The following is an 18059-nucleotide window of genomic DNA, read 5'->3' as shown; positions in this document are numbered from 1 at the left end:
TAACCTGCAAATTATTAGTGATTGATGCCAAGGACTGGAGGAGTAGCTGTCCTGTCTCCTGTCAATTATCATCAAACTCAGCTAGCTTCTCTTCCGTGCTGCGGCTACCTACACCAACACGCAGTGCTTGAGCAGGAACAAAACGCTTCTAGGTGAAGAAACAACATTTTATCTTTAATCCCATTGGGACGATATTTCATACATAAAACTAGCTGTTTTCTGCGGTTTTGCTGCCACGGCGAGTGGAGTGACGAGGTCGCGTTGACGTCACAATTCAACTGGCTAGGTATTGTTGTTTGAGTTGAGTGGTTACCCGCGCGACCATTTTTTTATCATTTTCTTTTCAGTTTTTCGCCTATAACCTCACAGGGCTGTAATTTATATTTTTTTCTACTGTTTTGTTAAAAAAACTAACTGTTTTGGTCATGTCAGACCACCCTCCAGATTTGCAAAAATTTCACCCAACCGGAGAAATTATTTGGCCCTCGGAGGCGGTTCGGCCGGGACGGATAGGCATATCATCGAGTCCCCGTCCCCGTCGTCAGTTCAGGTCGGCACTCCCATTCCGTCGACACAACACAACCAACGACTCCCATCCTGACCCCTCCTCCCCTCCGGTTTCGTTGCTCCCTCCCTCCTGTCCTCCCGCCCGGCCGCCGCCGCCTGATCCGCCCATACACCACGCCACGGCAGCTCCTCGTCACATGGAAGCCGACGTCCCCATTGCCACGGCTGCTCCCCAGGTCCGCATCCGCATCAACTCCACTTCTTCCCCCCTCTCCACCGTCAGTTGATAGTTGCAACAGCCTGGTCAAAATCTGTCAAAGATTCGGGCTTTCCTCGTCAATTTCGAGCTCTACTACTAACTGTGCTTCACTACTGTCTACCGTGATTCTGCCATGGGTCATGATTGCCTACTGTTTCCTGTGCCTGTCGAGATTAGATGCGCGGCGCCTCTGGAGCCTCGGATTCCAGATGCCTTGGCTAACTTTATGTTACGGCCGTATTTGTTTAGCTCAATTCAATCTCCCTCCCTCTGTTTCACGTCTTTAATACTCACTCGAAACCAGCCAGCTTTGCCTTCCGAAGTCGGTGTGCCATCATCTAGTATATATTTCTGGTGGCCGTGGTGCTTACGTGTAAGATTGCTGGTTGATTTTCGTCAAAATTCAGTTTGGCCATCTACTGAATCTGTTCTTGACTTGTTTGATAATCATAGCCCGAGGAAGCTTCTCTCCTGGACACTACTTTTGGAAGAGTGGCTATTGCATGCCCAATTGTGGAAAGTGAAATGTATAGGATGGTTTTGTTCCTTCTACCATATTGCAGAAATTAAATATTTCCACCTTCTATGCAAAATCCCTTCTTGTTTTAGTATAATGTTAGGAATAATGAAGGGTTCCAGCAATGTTGGTTTTCCTTTGCCAGAAGGTTAGCTGATTGTTGCTCTGTGGTTGCAGGCACCGAGCGGGTGTTAGCCGTTAGCTGCACTCGGAGACACTGATTTGGAGTTTTCAAAGTATTGAGCTGCCTCTCCGTTTCGTCGCTTCAGTGCTTGTGATCCATAAAAAAGAGCTGACTTTTCCTCTAGGGCTTCGGAGATTGCCAAGATGAAGAGTAGATTTCTCTTTCTTTGTGTCATGGTCTGTCTAATGGCTCAGCTGGGAGCTGCCAATGTCGTGCTAATGGGGAATAATCTGACCTTGTCATTTGATGACATCGAGGCAAGCTTTGGTAAGTCCTGCATGCCTTACAATCATTTAACTTATCCAGATTACCAACTGCTAGCGGTGGATGCCACTTCATTTGAAAACATTTTGTTCGCATGACTTGCCTCTGCTCAATCTAGGTGTTATTTTTGAGCTTCTTTGTTACGCCTGCTGATTTATTATTGTGGCTGTTTTACACCGGTTCTCTGAGCTTTGGTTTTATTCTTGTCATCGTGTATGCATTTTTATCCTCTTAGTCTCTCATTCCTTTTCACCTTCATTAAGTCTGTATTGTATTTTCCTGAAGGATTTAAAATGCCATTTCGATTGGCTTGCAGCTCCAGGAGTGAAAGCGTCAGGAGTTAATGGCATAGTTTATGCCGCCGAACCTTTAAATGCCTGCAGCCCATTAACAATCAATGCAGTTGAGGGCCTGCCGTCTCCTTTTGCGTTGGTTATAAGAGGTGGATGTGCATTTGATGAGAAAGTAAAAAATGTGCAGGATGCTGGATTCAAAGCTGCAATCGTATATGACAACGAAAATAGTGGGGTTCTGGTTTCAAGTAATTTACTTTCTCGCTCCTACTTGCTCCTCCACCATTTTCTTAATGCCACTGTATAGTTCCATAATGCTGTTTAACCTTGCAAACACGAGTAAATGTCCTTTTTAGCACCTCTCCATGTTTACCTGTAGATAGATATGCACTAAGCTAGTAGAGGCACAAGCAAATGCACTCAGCTCTGCTCTCTAAAAATGAGTCAAACACTGATGTTTATGCCGATCATTCATTCATACTCAAACAAATAAAACAAAAATTAGCTGCATAACTGGATGCATTTTCATTCCACTAATTTATATTGCAATGATCGTATATTACGTTCTATATCTAACTAGAAATGTTACAGTGGCTGGAAGCTCAAGTGGTATTCATATATATGCTGTGTTCGTATCAAAGGCCTCAGGAGAGGTGTTGAAGAAGTTTTCAGGCCATACTGATGTAGAGGTGTGGATACTACCTACATTCGAGAACTCAGCCTGGGTGATCATGGCAATCTCATTCATATCGCTACTTGCCATGTCTGCTGTATTAGCTACATGTTTCTTTGTGAGAAGACATCGAATAAGGAGGGACCACCCTAGAAATCTGGAAGCTCGAGAATTCCATGGAATGAGCAGTCAGTTAGTTAAGGCGATGCCAAGTCTTATTTTCACAAAAGTGCAAGAAGATAACTGCACATCGTCAATGTGTGCCATTTGCCTAGAAGACTACAGTTTTGGAGAGAAGCTTAGAGTGCTGCCCTGCCGTCACAGTATGTTTGTCTGACCTTTTAACATCCTGTTTATTTTTCTTGTCATACTATGCTACCATAATAGCCTGACTGTTTGAGACTGCCACTATACTATACTTTTCAGTCTTTGGATTTGGGACCAAAAGAAACCCAAAAATAAAACTTGTGCAACAAGATTTGTATGAGACCCAACAAGAACTAGACAAACTAAAGGGTAAAGTACAGATATAATAAAAATAGGAGCAAACACCATGTAGTGTAACAACCATCCCTGAAACCTGTATTGTCAAAATCATCGAAATACTCTACTTTTTTATTGCTTTGACCATCTATTGCTAAATGTCGGGCATGTCTTGGCAAGTTTTTTGTTATAGCAGCCACTTCTTAATCCTTAGGCATGCAGAATCTTGCAAATTTTATTGATCTTGTTACTGGATGGAAAAAAGATTGTGCAGCAGAGTCTTAATCCTTTGGTATAGTGGATATTCTGGCAAATCTTAATGCTTAGTGGCTATTGCAAACAAAAAATTTGGAAAAAAATGGGATGTTTAAAGTAGGGAAAATGACAATTTTGTCTATTCCCTTGCAGAGTTCCATGCAGCTTGTGTGGACTTGTGGCTGACTTCTTGGAGAACATTCTGTCCTGTATGCAAGCAAGATGCAAGTAGTGGAGTATCAGAACTTGCTGCTACAGAGGCCACCCCGTTACTTTCTTCTGCTGTTCGGTTACCTTCTCAGTCATCTTCATCCCGGTTGAGTGTGGCAGCATCCCCTCCCAGACCAATAAGCCGGCGTCCTTCGTCGCACTCGGTTTCTCGCGCTTACTCTGTTTCTAGTACCCCCCAGTCTCCCAACCCCTTTAGATCTTACACAAACTCTCCTGGCATCAGTACAAGCAGAAGCAATGCCGACCTTGCAAACATGTCATCTCCCCATCCTCGCATCTCACATTTGTCGTCGACACACTCCCTTGTTGGCAGCCACTTGTCACCACCAATCAGTATAAGGTATTCATCGCCCCATGTATCCCAGTTTGGCCATGGATCACCTAGCGTACATGTTGGTTCATCCTATATGTCCAATTCTTTGTATGGATCTTCGAGCTACTACTATCTTGGAGCCTCCAGCCAGCATGGATCATACCTAAGGCGGTGTGGGGAATCAGGGCCAAGCCTGTCTACCATGGTCCCTCAGTCACCACAGCAGTCCCAGCTGGGGCATGGTGGTGAGTCGTCGGAGGCAAATGTGACGGCAGGCGCATCATCAGCTCAGTCCTTGCAGCAATCCTACCTGAGACACTGTGGCGATTCAGATGCCAGTTTGTCTGACATGATGTCAGCCCAGTCCTTGCCGGGATGCTGAGGTTCTGGGATGGCGCAATCTGTGCATACATTGAGGCGTGTAACATAGGTGAGAGAAGTATGCATAGAAGTTTTTTTGTTTTGTTTTGTTTTGGAGTAGCCAGTTTTCTTGTGCTTGTGTGCATAACTGCATATTACAGGTAACAGGAAGAATATTTATTTGTATGTACTCCTGGTAGGGCGAAACAATAAAGTTTGTTTGAGTGTATATCCGTCTCTTGTATTGGGTGGCATTGGTCAGGCCAATGGCCAATGCATCATGTTTATGGGCACGCCTGTTTTGGGCTTTTGGTAAAAGAGAGCCTGCTTTAACTCCTCAACCTCAACCCATGGAGCCTTTTTGTTCTTGTTGGTGGTACTGGCAAGTATACACCGCAAACCAAGCCTGCCTAATATAGAGTGAGTGATAGGCCAAAGAAAGGCAGGCCTATGCTGGTGTGCAGGTTGCATTGCTTTGCAGGCAGCAGAGGAAAAGGCGAAAAGCTGATGAAGCAGGCTCTCCTCTTGCTGCCTTTTCTTCTTCCCTTTTCCCTTTTCTTTCCTTCCAAACATGCCGTTCACTGCTCCCTTTCAGCATATAAAACCAAGCTGATCATCAGATTGTTTCATTTCAGAAATGAAGAAACTCTTCTTTCAAAAAAAAGAAAGAAAGAAAGAAAGGAAGGAAGAAACTAATAAGGCCCCGTTTGGGTCCAAGGAATTGGAATCTATTTAATGGAGTAGGCTAATTTATGTTGGAATGTGGCATTCCACAACTTTCCAAAGTTTAGATATAAGCCTATCTTAAATTCATGGGGTGGGAGATGGAAATTGATTCTATAGATTATGGTTATTAGAATGGAATTCAATTCTTATAGCACGCTCTTAGACTCGCTTCTCTATAGTAGAAGTGCAGCATACAAGTATCTCTCCCATATCACCAACTATAATATACAACTATATTCCACATACAATTATATTAGCTTAATTAATTTGTGTCTAAATTATGATTATTAGGATGGAATTCAATTCCAATGATCCAAACGGGGCCTAAAAGAAAAGAAAGTGTTGCTGAACATCAGCTCCTACCTAACTTATCAGACGAGACTATTATTATTAGGTGCATCATAGCATATCAATGCTTCATTCAGTAATAATTGCGTGTCTGCCTTCCTGTCTGTCTGTAATTGACTACCCCTGTAATGTAATGTAATGTAATTTCACCCTCAGGCAGAGCAGAGACAGGCTCTTTTTCAGACTTGCATTCGGAGGCCAGATCGAGCAAGCTCTCCACTCCAGTAAAAACAGCAGCGAGTGATCCATCGGATACGGTACAGAAATAGTAATTACTGTAGCAGATGGATGAGTTGAGTTTTCATTCCATCTACTGATGATAAAGAATTAAAGATGATGCATGATGATCTGATCGGATACTACCCTTTCCTGTCCTGAGAGTTGTTCTATACACACGCACACGCACGCGTGTGTCGTCTAATTATACTGTAGTGCCACCAACAAATATGATTATCCATCGCAAGGACAATGACTATAATACTTTTTTTTCTTGTATAATATAATGGCAATTCATTGATCGTGAAACGTGGTAAAAAAAGAAGAAGCTTTGCCGTGAATGAAAACACCTGTTATATCTAATTTTTGCATAACAATAATAATAAATATAGTACCGCCTTGTTCGAAGAAGCGGCAGATTGCAAAAGGAAAATCTCTTAACAATGAATGAGATGAATAGGCAGCCATAATAATCTTCGTGAGACACTACGGCAGTCGCCACTGCCGATAGGAGAGGATATGTGGACACTACCGATAAGAGAGGATATGTGTAGGGTGTATCGCCGATGATATATAGAGACTCCTGTTGCAACACACCGGCATATTTGATAGGAGTAATAAAATAAATAAATAAATAAATAAAAGCCAAGGGCAGCAGATTAGTGTTGCGCGTCCACCCCTCTGCTTTTCGCTAGTTTTGGATTCCGACTTTCTGAGCTCCTCCGCCGATTCCTTCCTCCTCTCCTGTCTGGCTGTCTCCTCCCCAGTCGCCGCCGCCGCCGCCGCCGCCCCGCCCCACCCCACCCCACCCCACCTCACCCCTCGTCGTGATCGTCGATGGCGGCGCCGGCGCTGTGGCAGCCGCAGGAGCAGGGGCTCCGCGAGATCTGCACCCTACTCGAGGCGCACATCTCCCCCAACTCCGACCAAGCTCGCATCTGGCAGCAGCTCCAGCACTACAGCCAGTTCCCCGACTTCAACAACTACCTCGTCTTCCTCCTCGCCCGCGGAGAGGTGCGCCCTTCCTTCCCCCTGTCTGTCCCCTGCCCAATCCCTCGCTCGCTTCTTCTGATCGCCATGCCGCCAGTAAAGGCTAGGGTTTTCTCCGATGCTACTAGAGAGTTCAAGCTTCTAACTTGACTCCATAGATTTCAGGGTCGCGACTTGGGATCGCATGCGCTTAGTTCTAATCCACAATTGATGATATTGATATCCCCATGTTTCAGTGGAAAACGGTACCGGACGTTAGGTCGCTATTTGTGCTCGCTAGCTGGCAATCGACCTAAAGTTTCAGTCTCCATGCAAGGCTGCCTGCTCATGTCACTGTCCTTTGGTGGTAATTTGAGCTGTCATATAGTGCTGTCGGGGGTTCAACTAGGGCTTAGGTGATGCTCCCATTGAGCTTCAAATAACTGCATAGAGGTGCTTGGGCGAAGCGGACATGTTATGCAATTATCCACAATAGAAACCATATGGTATGGTATTTAACCATGGACTCAACATGGGATGAATATTGTGCATTGCGTGCTTCCCTTGTGTTTTCCCCTGCTTATGCGTTTTCAATTTTTTTTTATGTTGGAATATCATGTAGACGTGGCCATGCAAATAGTTCATAAATTGTCAAACTTAGTTATGGAGCAAAATTCCCTCATTATATGACTACGCTGGTAGGTCCAGCTAGTGTTTTCTTCGGCATAGCTGACATCTAGTTAAACTGTTTGTACCAGGGGAAATCCGTTGAAGTTAGGCAGGCTGCAGGCCTTCTACTGAAAAACAACCTGCGAACGACTTTCAGTTCCATGCCACCCCCATCCCAGCAGTACATTAAGGCTGAGCTGCTACCATGTATAGGGGCAACCAATAGGGCAATTAGATCGACGGTTGGAACAGTGATCAGCGTACTTTTCCAAATTGTTCGAGTTGCTGGGTGGATTGAGTTGTTTCAGGCCCTGCACAAGTGTTTGGACAGTAACGACCTGGATCATATGGAAGGTGCTATGGATGCCATATACAAGGTAATTTGCACTTCGGTCATACTGTAGGTTCTATGCAGTAAAGAAGCATGCTATAGTGGATCTTACAATCTGTATGCTCATAATCTTGCTTTCTGATGACAGATCTGTGAGGATGTACCTGAAGAGCTTGATGTCGATGTTCCTGGTTTGCCTGAACGGCCGATCAATGTATTCATGCCAAGGATACTGCAGGTCTATATCCAACATTACCTACCTACGCAATTGGCACTTGCGGTTCCGCGCTGTTTATGGTCATATTCTAAATGTTGTTGTACACCAGTTGCCAATGATTCAGCTAAGCATGCGTCTGTGGTGGCATACAAATCTTTGAACAGTCTGGTTTAAAATGTTTACGTGGTTTCATGCTGACACATGCAGTTTGTTTTTTCAGTTTTTTCAGTCTCCACATGCAAGTCTTAGAAAACTAGCATTGGGCTGCATCAACCAGTACATTGTGGTGATGCCATCGGTAAGAGTCTTGCCTCCATCTTCAGCTTATCTTTCTCAGTGCTCTTGACTGATTGTTTGGATTCGCACAGGCACTTTATATGTCCATGGATCAGTATCTTCAGGGATTATTCAACCTTGCAAAGGACCCTTCAGCAGATGTTCGGAAACTGGTATTCACCGTAGACATTACTTATCATGATGCCAACTTTTTCGTAAGAGAATTGCACATTATGGCACGCTACTTGTTTACTAGAGAATGTATGCAAAATAGCACGCCATAATGTTTACTAGAGAACAGTTACTTATCATGATGCCATAGTAACATTTTTAAGATAATGCATAGAACAGTTACATAATGTTTACACATTTTTAAGATTAAGCAATAGTAACATTTTGCATGCAAAAGTAGATTGAAATGCATGCAAAATGTTACTATTGCTTAATCAATAGGGTCTGTTTTCTAGGATCCCAGCTGATTTGTCTGCAAGCGCAAATGCTAATGATGATTCATGATTGTTCAATTGCACATCTCATCTTGATAATCCTCCCTGTTTCTTTGGTAGGTTTGTTCAGCTTGGGTTCAGCTCATTGAAGTGCGGCCATCAATTTTGGAGGTACATTATGTTTGCTGTCTATTAGATTTGTTTCCTGCTCTCACCTAATAAATCTTAGCCCATGAAGTATTATATCGGATCTGACATTGGATATTGAAACTGCAGCCACATCTAAAACATGTTACCGAATTGATCCTACAAGCCAATAAAGATTCAGATGACGAAGTCGCTTTGGAGGCTTGTGAATTCTGGTACGTTTTCTGTAACCGAGTTTACTAATGGCTTCACAAAGAGTGCACCTAGGAATCCTTACAAAAGGAATATAGAACGCACCAAGGATTCGACATTGACTATCTGAAATCTGAGTTGTATTACTGTGATGGTCATGCCTGTTAGAATGTGTATGTGTACTTGGGCTACAGCCCAGCTAGGCCCATATGGCTGGCCTCCCTAACAGGTACCTGGTGCACCAGGAGTCCAAGCGCAGGGCGCCAGGACTCCAGGGGGCTGCCGCCAGGGTTGTAGATTGGGCGAGGCTCCTAACCCTAGGACCCTCGCCTATATATATGTACGTGCTATGCACCTCCATAATCAATCTACAATATTCTAGCCATCTCTACTTTCATGGTATCACGAGTCCGGGTTCCTACCCCGATTCTGCTTCCGCTTTTCTAGCGTGCGCCCCGTCGCCATGGCTGGCTCGACCCGTTCCCAGCGCCGCCGCCGCGGCGCCCATGGCTGAGGAGCAGCGCCCCGCCCAGGAGGCTGCGCGCCAGGCGGAACGCGCTGCTGCCCTCGCCCGCGCTCTCCAGGCCGAGCAGCTGGCGGCCGCGGCAGCCAGGAACGCGACGCCGCCAATGCCCACCTCCGCGACGCCCTGGCCCTTGCTGCCCGGGAGCGCGCCATCTCTACAATATTCTAGCCATCTCTACTTTCAATGCCTTTATCACAATTTAATCATATGTTTTTTCTAACTCTTGAAGTTGAAGTTCACTATTTTTTTGCTCACATTTTATTAATAACATGTTTGAATTCAAAACTAAGTATGAGTAACTAATTTTGTGGTCAGGAATTAGAAGCCTTTTGATATTTTCTAGATTCTGTATTAATATTCTAACTGTTAAACTTTTCAGGTCTGCGTACTGTGACGTCAGCATGCCTCCTGAAGGTTTACGGGAATTCTTACCACAATTAATCCCGGTATATGCCTCTCCCTTAATTAATATTAGTGCGCAGCTGTACCTTGGAGCTGGATATAATTTCTTACATTTCACATTTCCCCCCGTAGACATTGTTGTCGAACATGGTATATGCTGATGACGACGAGTCACTTGCTGATGCTGAGGTGTGGTAATTTTTTAATATCTTTCATGTTTGATCAGTGGGTCATCAGTGGCAATTGCTTATTCTGATAAATACATATATATTTCTTTTTCAGGAAGATGAATCATTTCCAGACAGGGACCAGGTTGGTTATGATCTTTTTGAGCAATATTCGTAACTGATAAAGGCCTATTTTTATGAATGGCTCCATTTGTGGCCATCCATCATAGTGGTTACATCTGTACCAGCAGAATTGAGTGATCCAATTCTAGCTTTGGCTCATTTCATGAGTGGCTGTGAGATCTTTTTTTTTTGGAAGTCAATTATCACTAGCATTATAAAGAATAATGCGAGCGTCTTGTAATATGCCAGTGCTGCTAATAGGGGTTGACTGAGTTGAGTCTTTAAGATTTCAACATTTATGTGCTGTTTATTTTCTTGATGTGAATGAGATGTGGACAATGTGTAACAGGATTTGAAGCCCCGCTTCCATGCCTCTCGATTGCATGGATCGGAAACTGGAGAAGACGATGTGAGTTTAGAATTTTCTCTCTTTTAAGCCATTTGATTTTTATTGCTATTTCCATCCTTTAGCACCCTAATTATTTTAAATTTTGAAAAATATTATTGGTGATTTGAACAGGATGATGATGATGCTGTAAATGTCTGGAACTTGCGGAAGTGTAGTGCTGCTGGGCTGGATGTCCTCTCTAATGTGTTTGGTGACAGCATCCTTCCAACTTTAATGCCTTTGATTGAGGTAACTTGTACTCTGTTAATTTAGTATAGCGGTTTTTGTTGAAAAAATTACTCAAATGGGGCCTAAACTGACTTTCTACATGGCTTGTGGAAAAGCATTGCGGTTTGTGATTTCCTTTTTAACCCTACTGTTCAGGCTTTGTGTTTACTTGAAAAGCAATGTGAAAACCCTCCATAGTCACTGAAAATTGTTATTAGCATCATCAACTAGCATGGCAGGAAGACCCTAAAAACCACCCCTGAAAGTTGTCTGGTTGTAAAAAATGCAAAAGTAATTGCTACTGCAAACCAGTTATGATCTGTCTTCAGAACCTTGCATCTTTTGGTTAAATGTATACCAATTTCTGTAATTGCAGCAAAATTTGGCTCGAACAGATGATGATTCTTGGAAAGAAAGGGAAACTGCTGTTTTATCTCTTGGTGCTATAGCAGAGGGGTGCATTGATGGTTTATATCCCCACCTTCCTCAGGTAATTTTAATGAGCAATGGTTAATTGTGGTATATGTACCCCAAGATTATTACTCAAATCACCTTTTCTTTTATGGTACGAATGGTAAATATCTCATTGTGGTAGCTGACTGTATGCTAAATCTTCCTGATACCATCATGTAATGCAAGTGTAACATTTCTTATATTTTGTTTCAAAAGGCAGTTATATAGACTAAGTGGTTGATTGTGCTATGAGCCCTTGAGAACATACCTATAGAATTGTTACAATATGTGGCAGTTTTAATTTTTGAAATTCTTATTGCTGGAGCATGCTATCATTGCAATCTTAGTGTTAACAAGATAAATCTTAACTCAAAATATCCATTTGTATTGTTAATACTCAGTTAGTTTTATTAGATTTTTTGCCTACTCTGTCACTATGGAGTATATGCATTTTTGTATTCTTTTATTGTATATTTATGTGTCTTGCTTGCTATATATGTTGCACATTGTGTAAGATGTCTTAATCAAAATGCAGATTGTTGCCTTCCTGATCCCACTTCTTGATGATAAATTTCCTCTTATACGGAGTATTACATGTTGGACCCTGTCTCGATACAGCAAATTTATTGTTCAGGTAATAGGGCACTTTTTATTCTTGCCATCGTAGGGTTTCACCAGAAGCTCATTCTGTTCAATTAATGTTTTAGGAATGTGGAGTTGGCATTTATGCATCATCTTTCGGAAAGGGTTGTTTTTGCATTTTAATATATACACTTGTGTTTTTTTTTTAACTGCTCTTTTCTCCAATGCAGAGCCTTGATCATCCAAATGGGCGTGAACAATTCGATAAAATTCTCTTGGGATTGCTCAGAAGGATATTGGATACTAACAAAAGAGTGCAAGAGGCTGCTTGTTCGGCATTTGCAACTCTTGAAGAGGTTATTTGCATATCTTGGAATGCTTTCTGTTTTCAGGAAGTTGCATAAGAATCACTTTAATGCGTGCAAGTAACTTTGCAGCACCTCATGTGTACATATTGGCTTTCTGTTTTGCAGGAAGCTGCAGAAGAATTAGTACCACACTTGGAAGTAATTTTGCAGCACCTCATGTGTGCCTATGGAAAATACCAGGTTATTCAAAATCTAAGTAATCTTATTTTGTGAATGCAGTAAATGTTACTGCTCAACCACTTATATGTCAGCTTTCATATTCTTATTTCTAGTTTTATGTGTTGCATCTGAGCAGAGACGAAACCTCCGGATACTCTATGATGCTCTTGGTACTCTTGCTGATGCTGTTGGAGCAGAACTAAATCAGGTGCCAACATTTTCCACCAATTCTTCTCTGGTTTCTTATATCATCATGAATTAATTTGGTTCTCTCACGTTCCTTGCCACCATATTCCCGTGTATGTTGACTCCTTGTGAAGATACTAATTCTTCTAAGATGCTATGCAGGCGAAATATCTAGATATATTTATGCCGCCTTTAATCATGAAGTGGCAGCAACTCCAAAATTCTGACAAAGATCTATTTCCGCTCCTTGAATGCTTTACATCTATTGCACAGGTACTGTTATTTCAATATGCGCAAATCATCTATGTAGTTCTGAACACACCTTATCTTATGGTGTTTTAATTTTCTTTTTGACTCTTGGTTTAATTTTAGCACTGTAAATAAATCATTTTGATGAAACTTTGATAGTCTTTCTAGCGTTCTTGAAGATTCAATTTGATTGTAACAATTTGGATTAGGATCTGCTTTTAGTTGCCTATCTTGGTGCCAAACTAGAAGAATGTGAATAATTAGAACACTAGCTAGTGCCAACACTGTTCCAAAGATGCTCACATACGCCTTACATTTTATGTTTTCAGGCATTGGGATCAGGATTTGCTCAGTTTGCAGAACCAGTGTTTCAAAGGTGCATCAATCTTATCCAATCCCAACAGTTGGCAAAGGTCTGTCCAATCTTTGCCTTCTATAATGCATAGCTATTGCCATCTGGGAGATCTTATTTAACATATTTGAGTTACGCTCTGTGATTTGTTCATCCCACCGAAGTGTTCAAGTTTGCAAAGTTCACTGTCACAATTATTTGTTTGTTGTGAGACCTGAAAAATGATGTTTTCTTTTTCGTTTTCGGGGGTGTTTGGGAACACCTTGTTAAAGTTTAACACCTGTCATATCAGATGTTTGGATGCTAATTAGGAGTATTAAACATAGGCTAATTATAAAACTAATTGCACAGATGGAGTATAATTCGCGAGACGAATCTATTAAACCTAATTAGTCCATGATTTGACAATGTGGTGCTACAGTAACCATTTGCTAATGATGGATTAATTAGGCTTAATAGATTCGTCTTGCGAATTAGCACAGGGTTCTGCAATTAGTTTTATAATTAGCTCATGTTTAGTCCTCCTAATTAGCATCCGAACATCCGATGTGACACTGTTAAAGTTTAGCACCTCGTATCCAAACACCCCCTTCATTTTGACCACAGTTTTACTGTACAACCACACTAGCCAACTAATAGTGACTGCTCAATTTACCTCTTGATGTCATGTTAGAGAAATTATTCAATCATGCAAAACACATTGTTCTACCTGTTTCACAGAATTGGTGAAACCGTTTATGTGTTTTCATGGCCATTTTCATGGTTTATGGAAGGAATTATATGTTCACCTCAGTAGCTATGTCTCCTATGAACTGTTTTGATATATTTTGGTCACTCATAAGCACAGAGATTGTTTTTCCCCGTTGTTACATGCTGTCTGAGTACAATATGAGAAGCATAAGCTACAAGTTCTGATCACTTATATGACTCTATGGATCTCTTGCAATGTACAGATTGATCCCACTGCAGCTGGTGCGTTGTATGATAGAGAATTCATTGTTTGCTCATTGGACCTACTGTCAGGACTCGCGGAAGGTCTTGGTGCTGGTATCGAAAGTCTTGTAAGTTTTTCTCTTTGGATATGATCTCTTTTTTTCCCCTTCCAACTACATTTTAGATGCAAACACACCACTCGCACACCCACATGGTTGGGTCCTAGCACACGTCTAGACTAGGCTAGATGCCTAGCCACAGACGCATGCATATACTGTTCCTACCCGGGTCTGGAGGAATTGTGAGCACTCAGACCTGAGTGGTCTGGATCCTAAAAAACTGAGGCTAGACTCAGTTCTCTTTGGCTGCTGCTTTTGTAATATACAAATAAATCTCTTCATTCCCTTTGAACTTATGAGTGTCAGACGATACGTTGATTGTCCCAATATCTATCGTATTGTTTACAGAAATTATCAGATCTGTTGCAAGGGGTTTTTATCAGGTGTGCTGGGTAGACTGACCAGTTGGTCTCAATTTAACTTGGTAGCTGTGTTAGGCATATGAATAAGTTACAGTATTGTCTGTGTAGAAAGTAGCTTGGATGAATGTTATGTGTGACTTAATCCTGCTTGAGGTCCCACCTCTCATCAGACTCTTCTATATGACATTAATCAGCACAGCCAACACAAATAGATTAAGTGCGGGTGCTTGTCCATGATGCTTTGCTCTGTGAGGTAATTGAGATAGGATGAAAACCAGAATGCAACTCTGAGATTTATGTTCAACACTTGGTATGCTTTTTTTAGAGGAAAACAGTAAGGGAAACTACTCCTGCGGTATGTATATAAATATAGGTAGTAAAGATAAGACAAGCTGTACTCAGCCTATACATGCAAATGAAAAGGCAAAATAAAAGCCCTATACAAAAGGGTTAAGCCGAGCAGAAAGGCAGATCTCTAACTGGGCTTCCATTCTTTGCACTTGTATTAAAACTTCATTACGAAAACCCATCTTTGATGGTCTGATTTGTTCAAAAACATTCCTCATGGGGAAGAAGGGTTCCAATGAATACTATCTGTCATGTCCAGCCCATTAGGGCCCATGTGATAGACGGGAGGAAGGTGCACTCAGCACTGAAGCTCCCTTGCTAGGGCCAGCATGCTGTCCACACGCAGTACTGCTCAGGTGAATGTACCGCACGTTACTGTTCACACCTGACCAGGCTGGCCTAGGTGTGGGTATGTTACATTAGAGATTAGATTAGTTTTGATCAAGTTGTTTTTTATTTCCTTAATTTAAGAGATAAATTTCTTAAAGTTATGGCACCCCGTCAATATAAGGATGGGCTTGTATCTGCTCTCATTAAGCAAGAAATGGAAAAAAGTTCCTTGTGTCTCCTTGGCGTTGTGGTGCAGCGGCCCGGCATGGTTGTGCTGTTTGGGTTCAGGGCCAGATGAAGTGTGACCATGATCCTATCACCTTTTAAAGGATAATTATTCTGAATATTGATTGTCCTCTGTTTGCTTATTAGATACTTAAAAATTAGTGCAAAATCAGCAGTAGTTTGATACATATATATGCCAACTTTATTTTGTTGTAGGTTGCACAGAGCAATTTGAGAGATCTACTTTTGCAATGCTGCATGGATGAGGCAGCTGATGTTCGACAAAGTGCTCTTGCCCTTCTTGGAGACCTTTCTAGGGTTGACTGCAAATCACCATAGTTCATATATCGATATAATCTTTTACCTTATTAAATATTCAACCGTCTTTGTTGTACTAGGTTTGCCCAATACACTTGCAGCCACGCCTTCAAGAATTCCTTACTGTTGCAGCTAAGCAACTGGTAAGCATATTCTGTGGTCTATTTGTTGTTGTTATTATCATAATGTTGATGCCTCACACATAACTTTGCTGCAGAACCCTCAATCCGTGAAGGATGCTGTCTCAGTAGCTAACAATGCTTGTTGGGCTATTGGTGAATTGGCAATCAAGGTTAGTGCGTACTTTTATACCTTTTGGCTTAACCCAGGTGAACTAAATTCTTTTTCAAGACACAAAATACCTTACAGCTGCTAAAGTTAAAGTAGTTTGGCATGGGTCTCCTCTTGGTACATGTCACTTATAAGTTGCTGTGCACTGGCCCACCACAGAGCTCGTTTCCTTGTGTGCTCTTAGTACACATATGTGACTGATTTTTTGTTTCCAGATTGGCAAAGAAATCGAACCTGTGGTGATCTCAGTTGTTACTTGTTTGATTCCCATTCTAAAATCTCCAGAGGTGAATGTTTTTTAAGGTCTGATGTATCATGTTATTGTGTTAGATTCCAGCTAAATGGATAGATTTCTTTTCTTCACATCGACAGGGGTTGAACAAGTCACTTATTGAAAATAGTGCAATCACTCTTGGGAGGCTTAGCTGGGTCTGTCCAGACATCATGGCCCCTCATATGGACCATTTCATGCAAGCGTGGTGCCGTGCCTTGTGCATGTAAGTACCCATTTTCTGGAGTTTTTGTAGTACAACCAAAGAGTGGAGAAGGAAGAATGTGGTTTTCAAGTGTCTATCTATGCTTTTTGTTGCATGATGTATGAAACTTGTTTCTTTGGTCTAATCCAGGATTAGAGATGATTTTGAGAAAGAGGATGCTTTTCATGGCCTGTGCGCAATGGTACGTCTACGCCTCCTGATTATGGTTTCATTCTTTATCTGGGTGTTTTTCTTCTGAAATAGTCTTCCCATACCAGGTGGCAGCAAACCCTTCAGGAGCTGTGGGTTCACTGGCTTACATCTGCCAGGCCTGTGCAAGTTGGACTGTGAGTTGTGATTTTCATTAGATCTGGGATTTTTTTTTGTGTGTCACCTGTAGCCCTATTGAATCCAATGTGCACTTGTTTGATGCGTGTGCAGGAGATAAAAAGTGAAGGTCTTCACAACGAGGTGTGCCAGATTCTATATGGCTACAAGCAGGTAAAGCTGGCCTCTTTGCACTCATTTGCAGTCTCATTATGCGGCGACTGATGGTGGTAATTGGCTGTGGTGTATGTAGCTGCTTGGAAACGGTGGGTGGGAGCAGTGCATGGCCACCCTAGAACCAGCAGTTGTGCAGAGATTAGCTCGATATGGAGTATGATGCATGGTGGCAAAGCACCTGAGAAGCTAAGGTGGTTGTGATTCATTCAAGCATTACATACCGCGGAGACAGAGGAGCCAAAAGAGCCATGAGACTAGACTGGGTTGGTCAAGCCTGCCTGTATGTCTTGCCTGTGAGTGTGTGATGATGATGCATTTTATTACATGTGTTGGCTTCCTGTGCCCGGCTGCCTACTCCATTGTATACACAGCACAGCATTTCCATCCAGAGAGTTTAGGGGGCATAGAAGTGTAGGGGTAAAAGAATATTTTATTTACCTAGCACGAACGACAGGTGAGGATGATGAGATTTGTATTTGTTGGTTGGTCGAGTCAGTGGACTTGGTTTTGTTTTTTTGTCATTCCACTGGCAAACCCTCTTCCTCCCCCGCGGCAAACACAAAAGGTTTTGTAGCGTGTAATTTGTGGTTTAGGTGTAGGATTTGTTTGACAGGAAGGGTTGTATCAATTCATTCGCGTGCCCCATAATAAATGATGATTGATCAGGTCTCTTGTGCTGCGTCTTTCCTGCAACTGTTTCTAATCGCTTTTCTTTTCTTTTATTAGTTGCAACTTTCCCATAATTCCTTTTAGTTGCGTTTATTAGTTGCAACTGTTTCAACGCACGGGCGCCCGGCACGGTGAAGCTGGAGCTGCACCAAACGGTCACGGTGCCGGAGCTGCTTCTGGGTAGGAGTAGTAGGAGCCGTTCTGGGGTTGCATGGTGGAAAGAGCTCTGCCTTTGCATGCGGAGCGCTCGGCGAGAAGCCCTCCCAAACTCATCCTTATTGTGGTTGTCCTTCCTCCTCTTCGAGAGGGAGACCACACGACCTAGGGTTTGAATTCCAATCGCTTCGAGAGGGAGACCACACGACCTAGGGTTTGAATTCCAATCGATCAGCGATGGTCGACGTCGAGTCGAATCTTTCGGCTAC

General features: G+C 42.4%; 2 protein-coding genes across 7 annotated transcripts; both read left to right on the top strand.

Moving 5' to 3' along the window:
- Window positions 1-432: 432 nt before the first annotated feature.
- Window positions 433-5938, top strand: LOC117848966 (receptor homology region, transmembrane domain- and RING domain-containing protein 1). 6 transcript variants are annotated; one of them, XM_034730571.2, is made up of 6 exons: window positions 457-743; window positions 1461-1734; window positions 2017-2133; window positions 2212-2272; window positions 2616-3020; window positions 3589-4568. In XM_034730571.2, the coding sequence occupies exons 2-6, from the start codon at window positions 1714-1716 to the stop codon at window positions 4359-4361; spliced, it is 1377 nt and encodes a 458-aa protein (XP_034586462.1). In that variant the 5' UTR covers window positions 457-743; window positions 1461-1713; the 3' UTR covers window positions 4362-4568. The 6 variants fall into 6 exon arrangements, with proteins under 6 accessions (XP_034586463.1, XP_034586462.1, XP_034586461.1 ...); XM_034730570.2 differs by having other exon boundaries at window positions 460-743; window positions 2048-2133; XM_034730572.2 differs by lacking the exon at window positions 3589-4568 and adding an exon at window positions 5570-5938 and having other exon boundaries at window positions 433-743; window positions 2048-2272.
- A 450-nt stretch (window positions 5939-6388) lies between these two features.
- LOC117848964 (transportin-1) lies at window positions 6389-17630 on the top strand. Its single transcript, XM_034730564.2, has 29 exons — window positions 6389-6643; window positions 7357-7644; window positions 7747-7836; window positions 8036-8113; window positions 8184-8264; window positions 8658-8708; window positions 8814-8899; window positions 9782-9848; window positions 9937-9993; window positions 10087-10116; window positions 10444-10503; window positions 10615-10731; window positions 11087-11200; window positions 11699-11797; window positions 11976-12101; window positions 12219-12293; window positions 12409-12480; window positions 12621-12731; window positions 13037-13120; window positions 14013-14120; window positions 15593-15694; window positions 15775-15837; window positions 15912-15986; window positions 16201-16272; window positions 16358-16482; window positions 16612-16663; window positions 16740-16808; window positions 16903-16962; window positions 17042-17630. Exons 1-29 carry the CDS (start codon window positions 6467-6469, stop codon window positions 17123-17125), a joined length of 2673 nt encoding a protein of 890 aa, XP_034586455.1. The 5' UTR covers window positions 6389-6466; the 3' UTR covers window positions 17126-17630.
- Window positions 17631-18059: the final 429 nt, after the last annotated feature.

Source organism: Setaria viridis, chromosome 3, assembly GCF_005286985.2.
Source record: "Setaria viridis chromosome 3, Setaria_viridis_v4.0, whole genome shotgun sequence".
NCBI lineage: Eukaryota > Viridiplantae > Streptophyta > Magnoliopsida > Poales > Poaceae > Setaria > Setaria viridis.
Note: the sequence above shows the minus strand (reverse complement) of the source record. Positions and strands in the feature narration are given on the sequence as shown.

Bases quoted from the DNA above. Each gene is read 5' to 3' on its own strand.
- LOC117848964 (XM_034730564.2), top strand. From the start codon at position 6,467: ATGGCGGCGCCGGCGCTGTGGCAGCCGCAGGAGCAGGGGCTCCGCGAG. The intron at 10,504-10,614 runs GTGAGTTTAGAA...TGATTTGAACAG, and splicing joins CGGAAACTGGAGAAGACGAT to GATGATGATGATGCTGTAAA. The intron at 15,838-15,911 runs GTAAGCATATTC...ACTTTGCTGCAG, and splicing joins CTGTTGCAGCTAAGCAACTG to AACCCTCAATCCGTGAAGGA.
- LOC117848966 (XM_034730568.2), top strand. From the start codon at position 1,611: ATGAAGAGTAGATTTCTCTTTCTTTGTGTCATGGTCTGTCTAATGGCT. The intron at 1,735-2,047 runs GTAAGTCCTGCA...ATTGGCTTGCAG, and splicing joins TGACATCGAGGCAAGCTTTG to CTCCAGGAGTGAAAGCGTCA. The intron at 3,021-3,588 runs GTATGTTTGTCT...ATTCCCTTGCAG, and splicing joins AGTGCTGCCCTGCCGTCACA to AGTTCCATGCAGCTTGTGTG.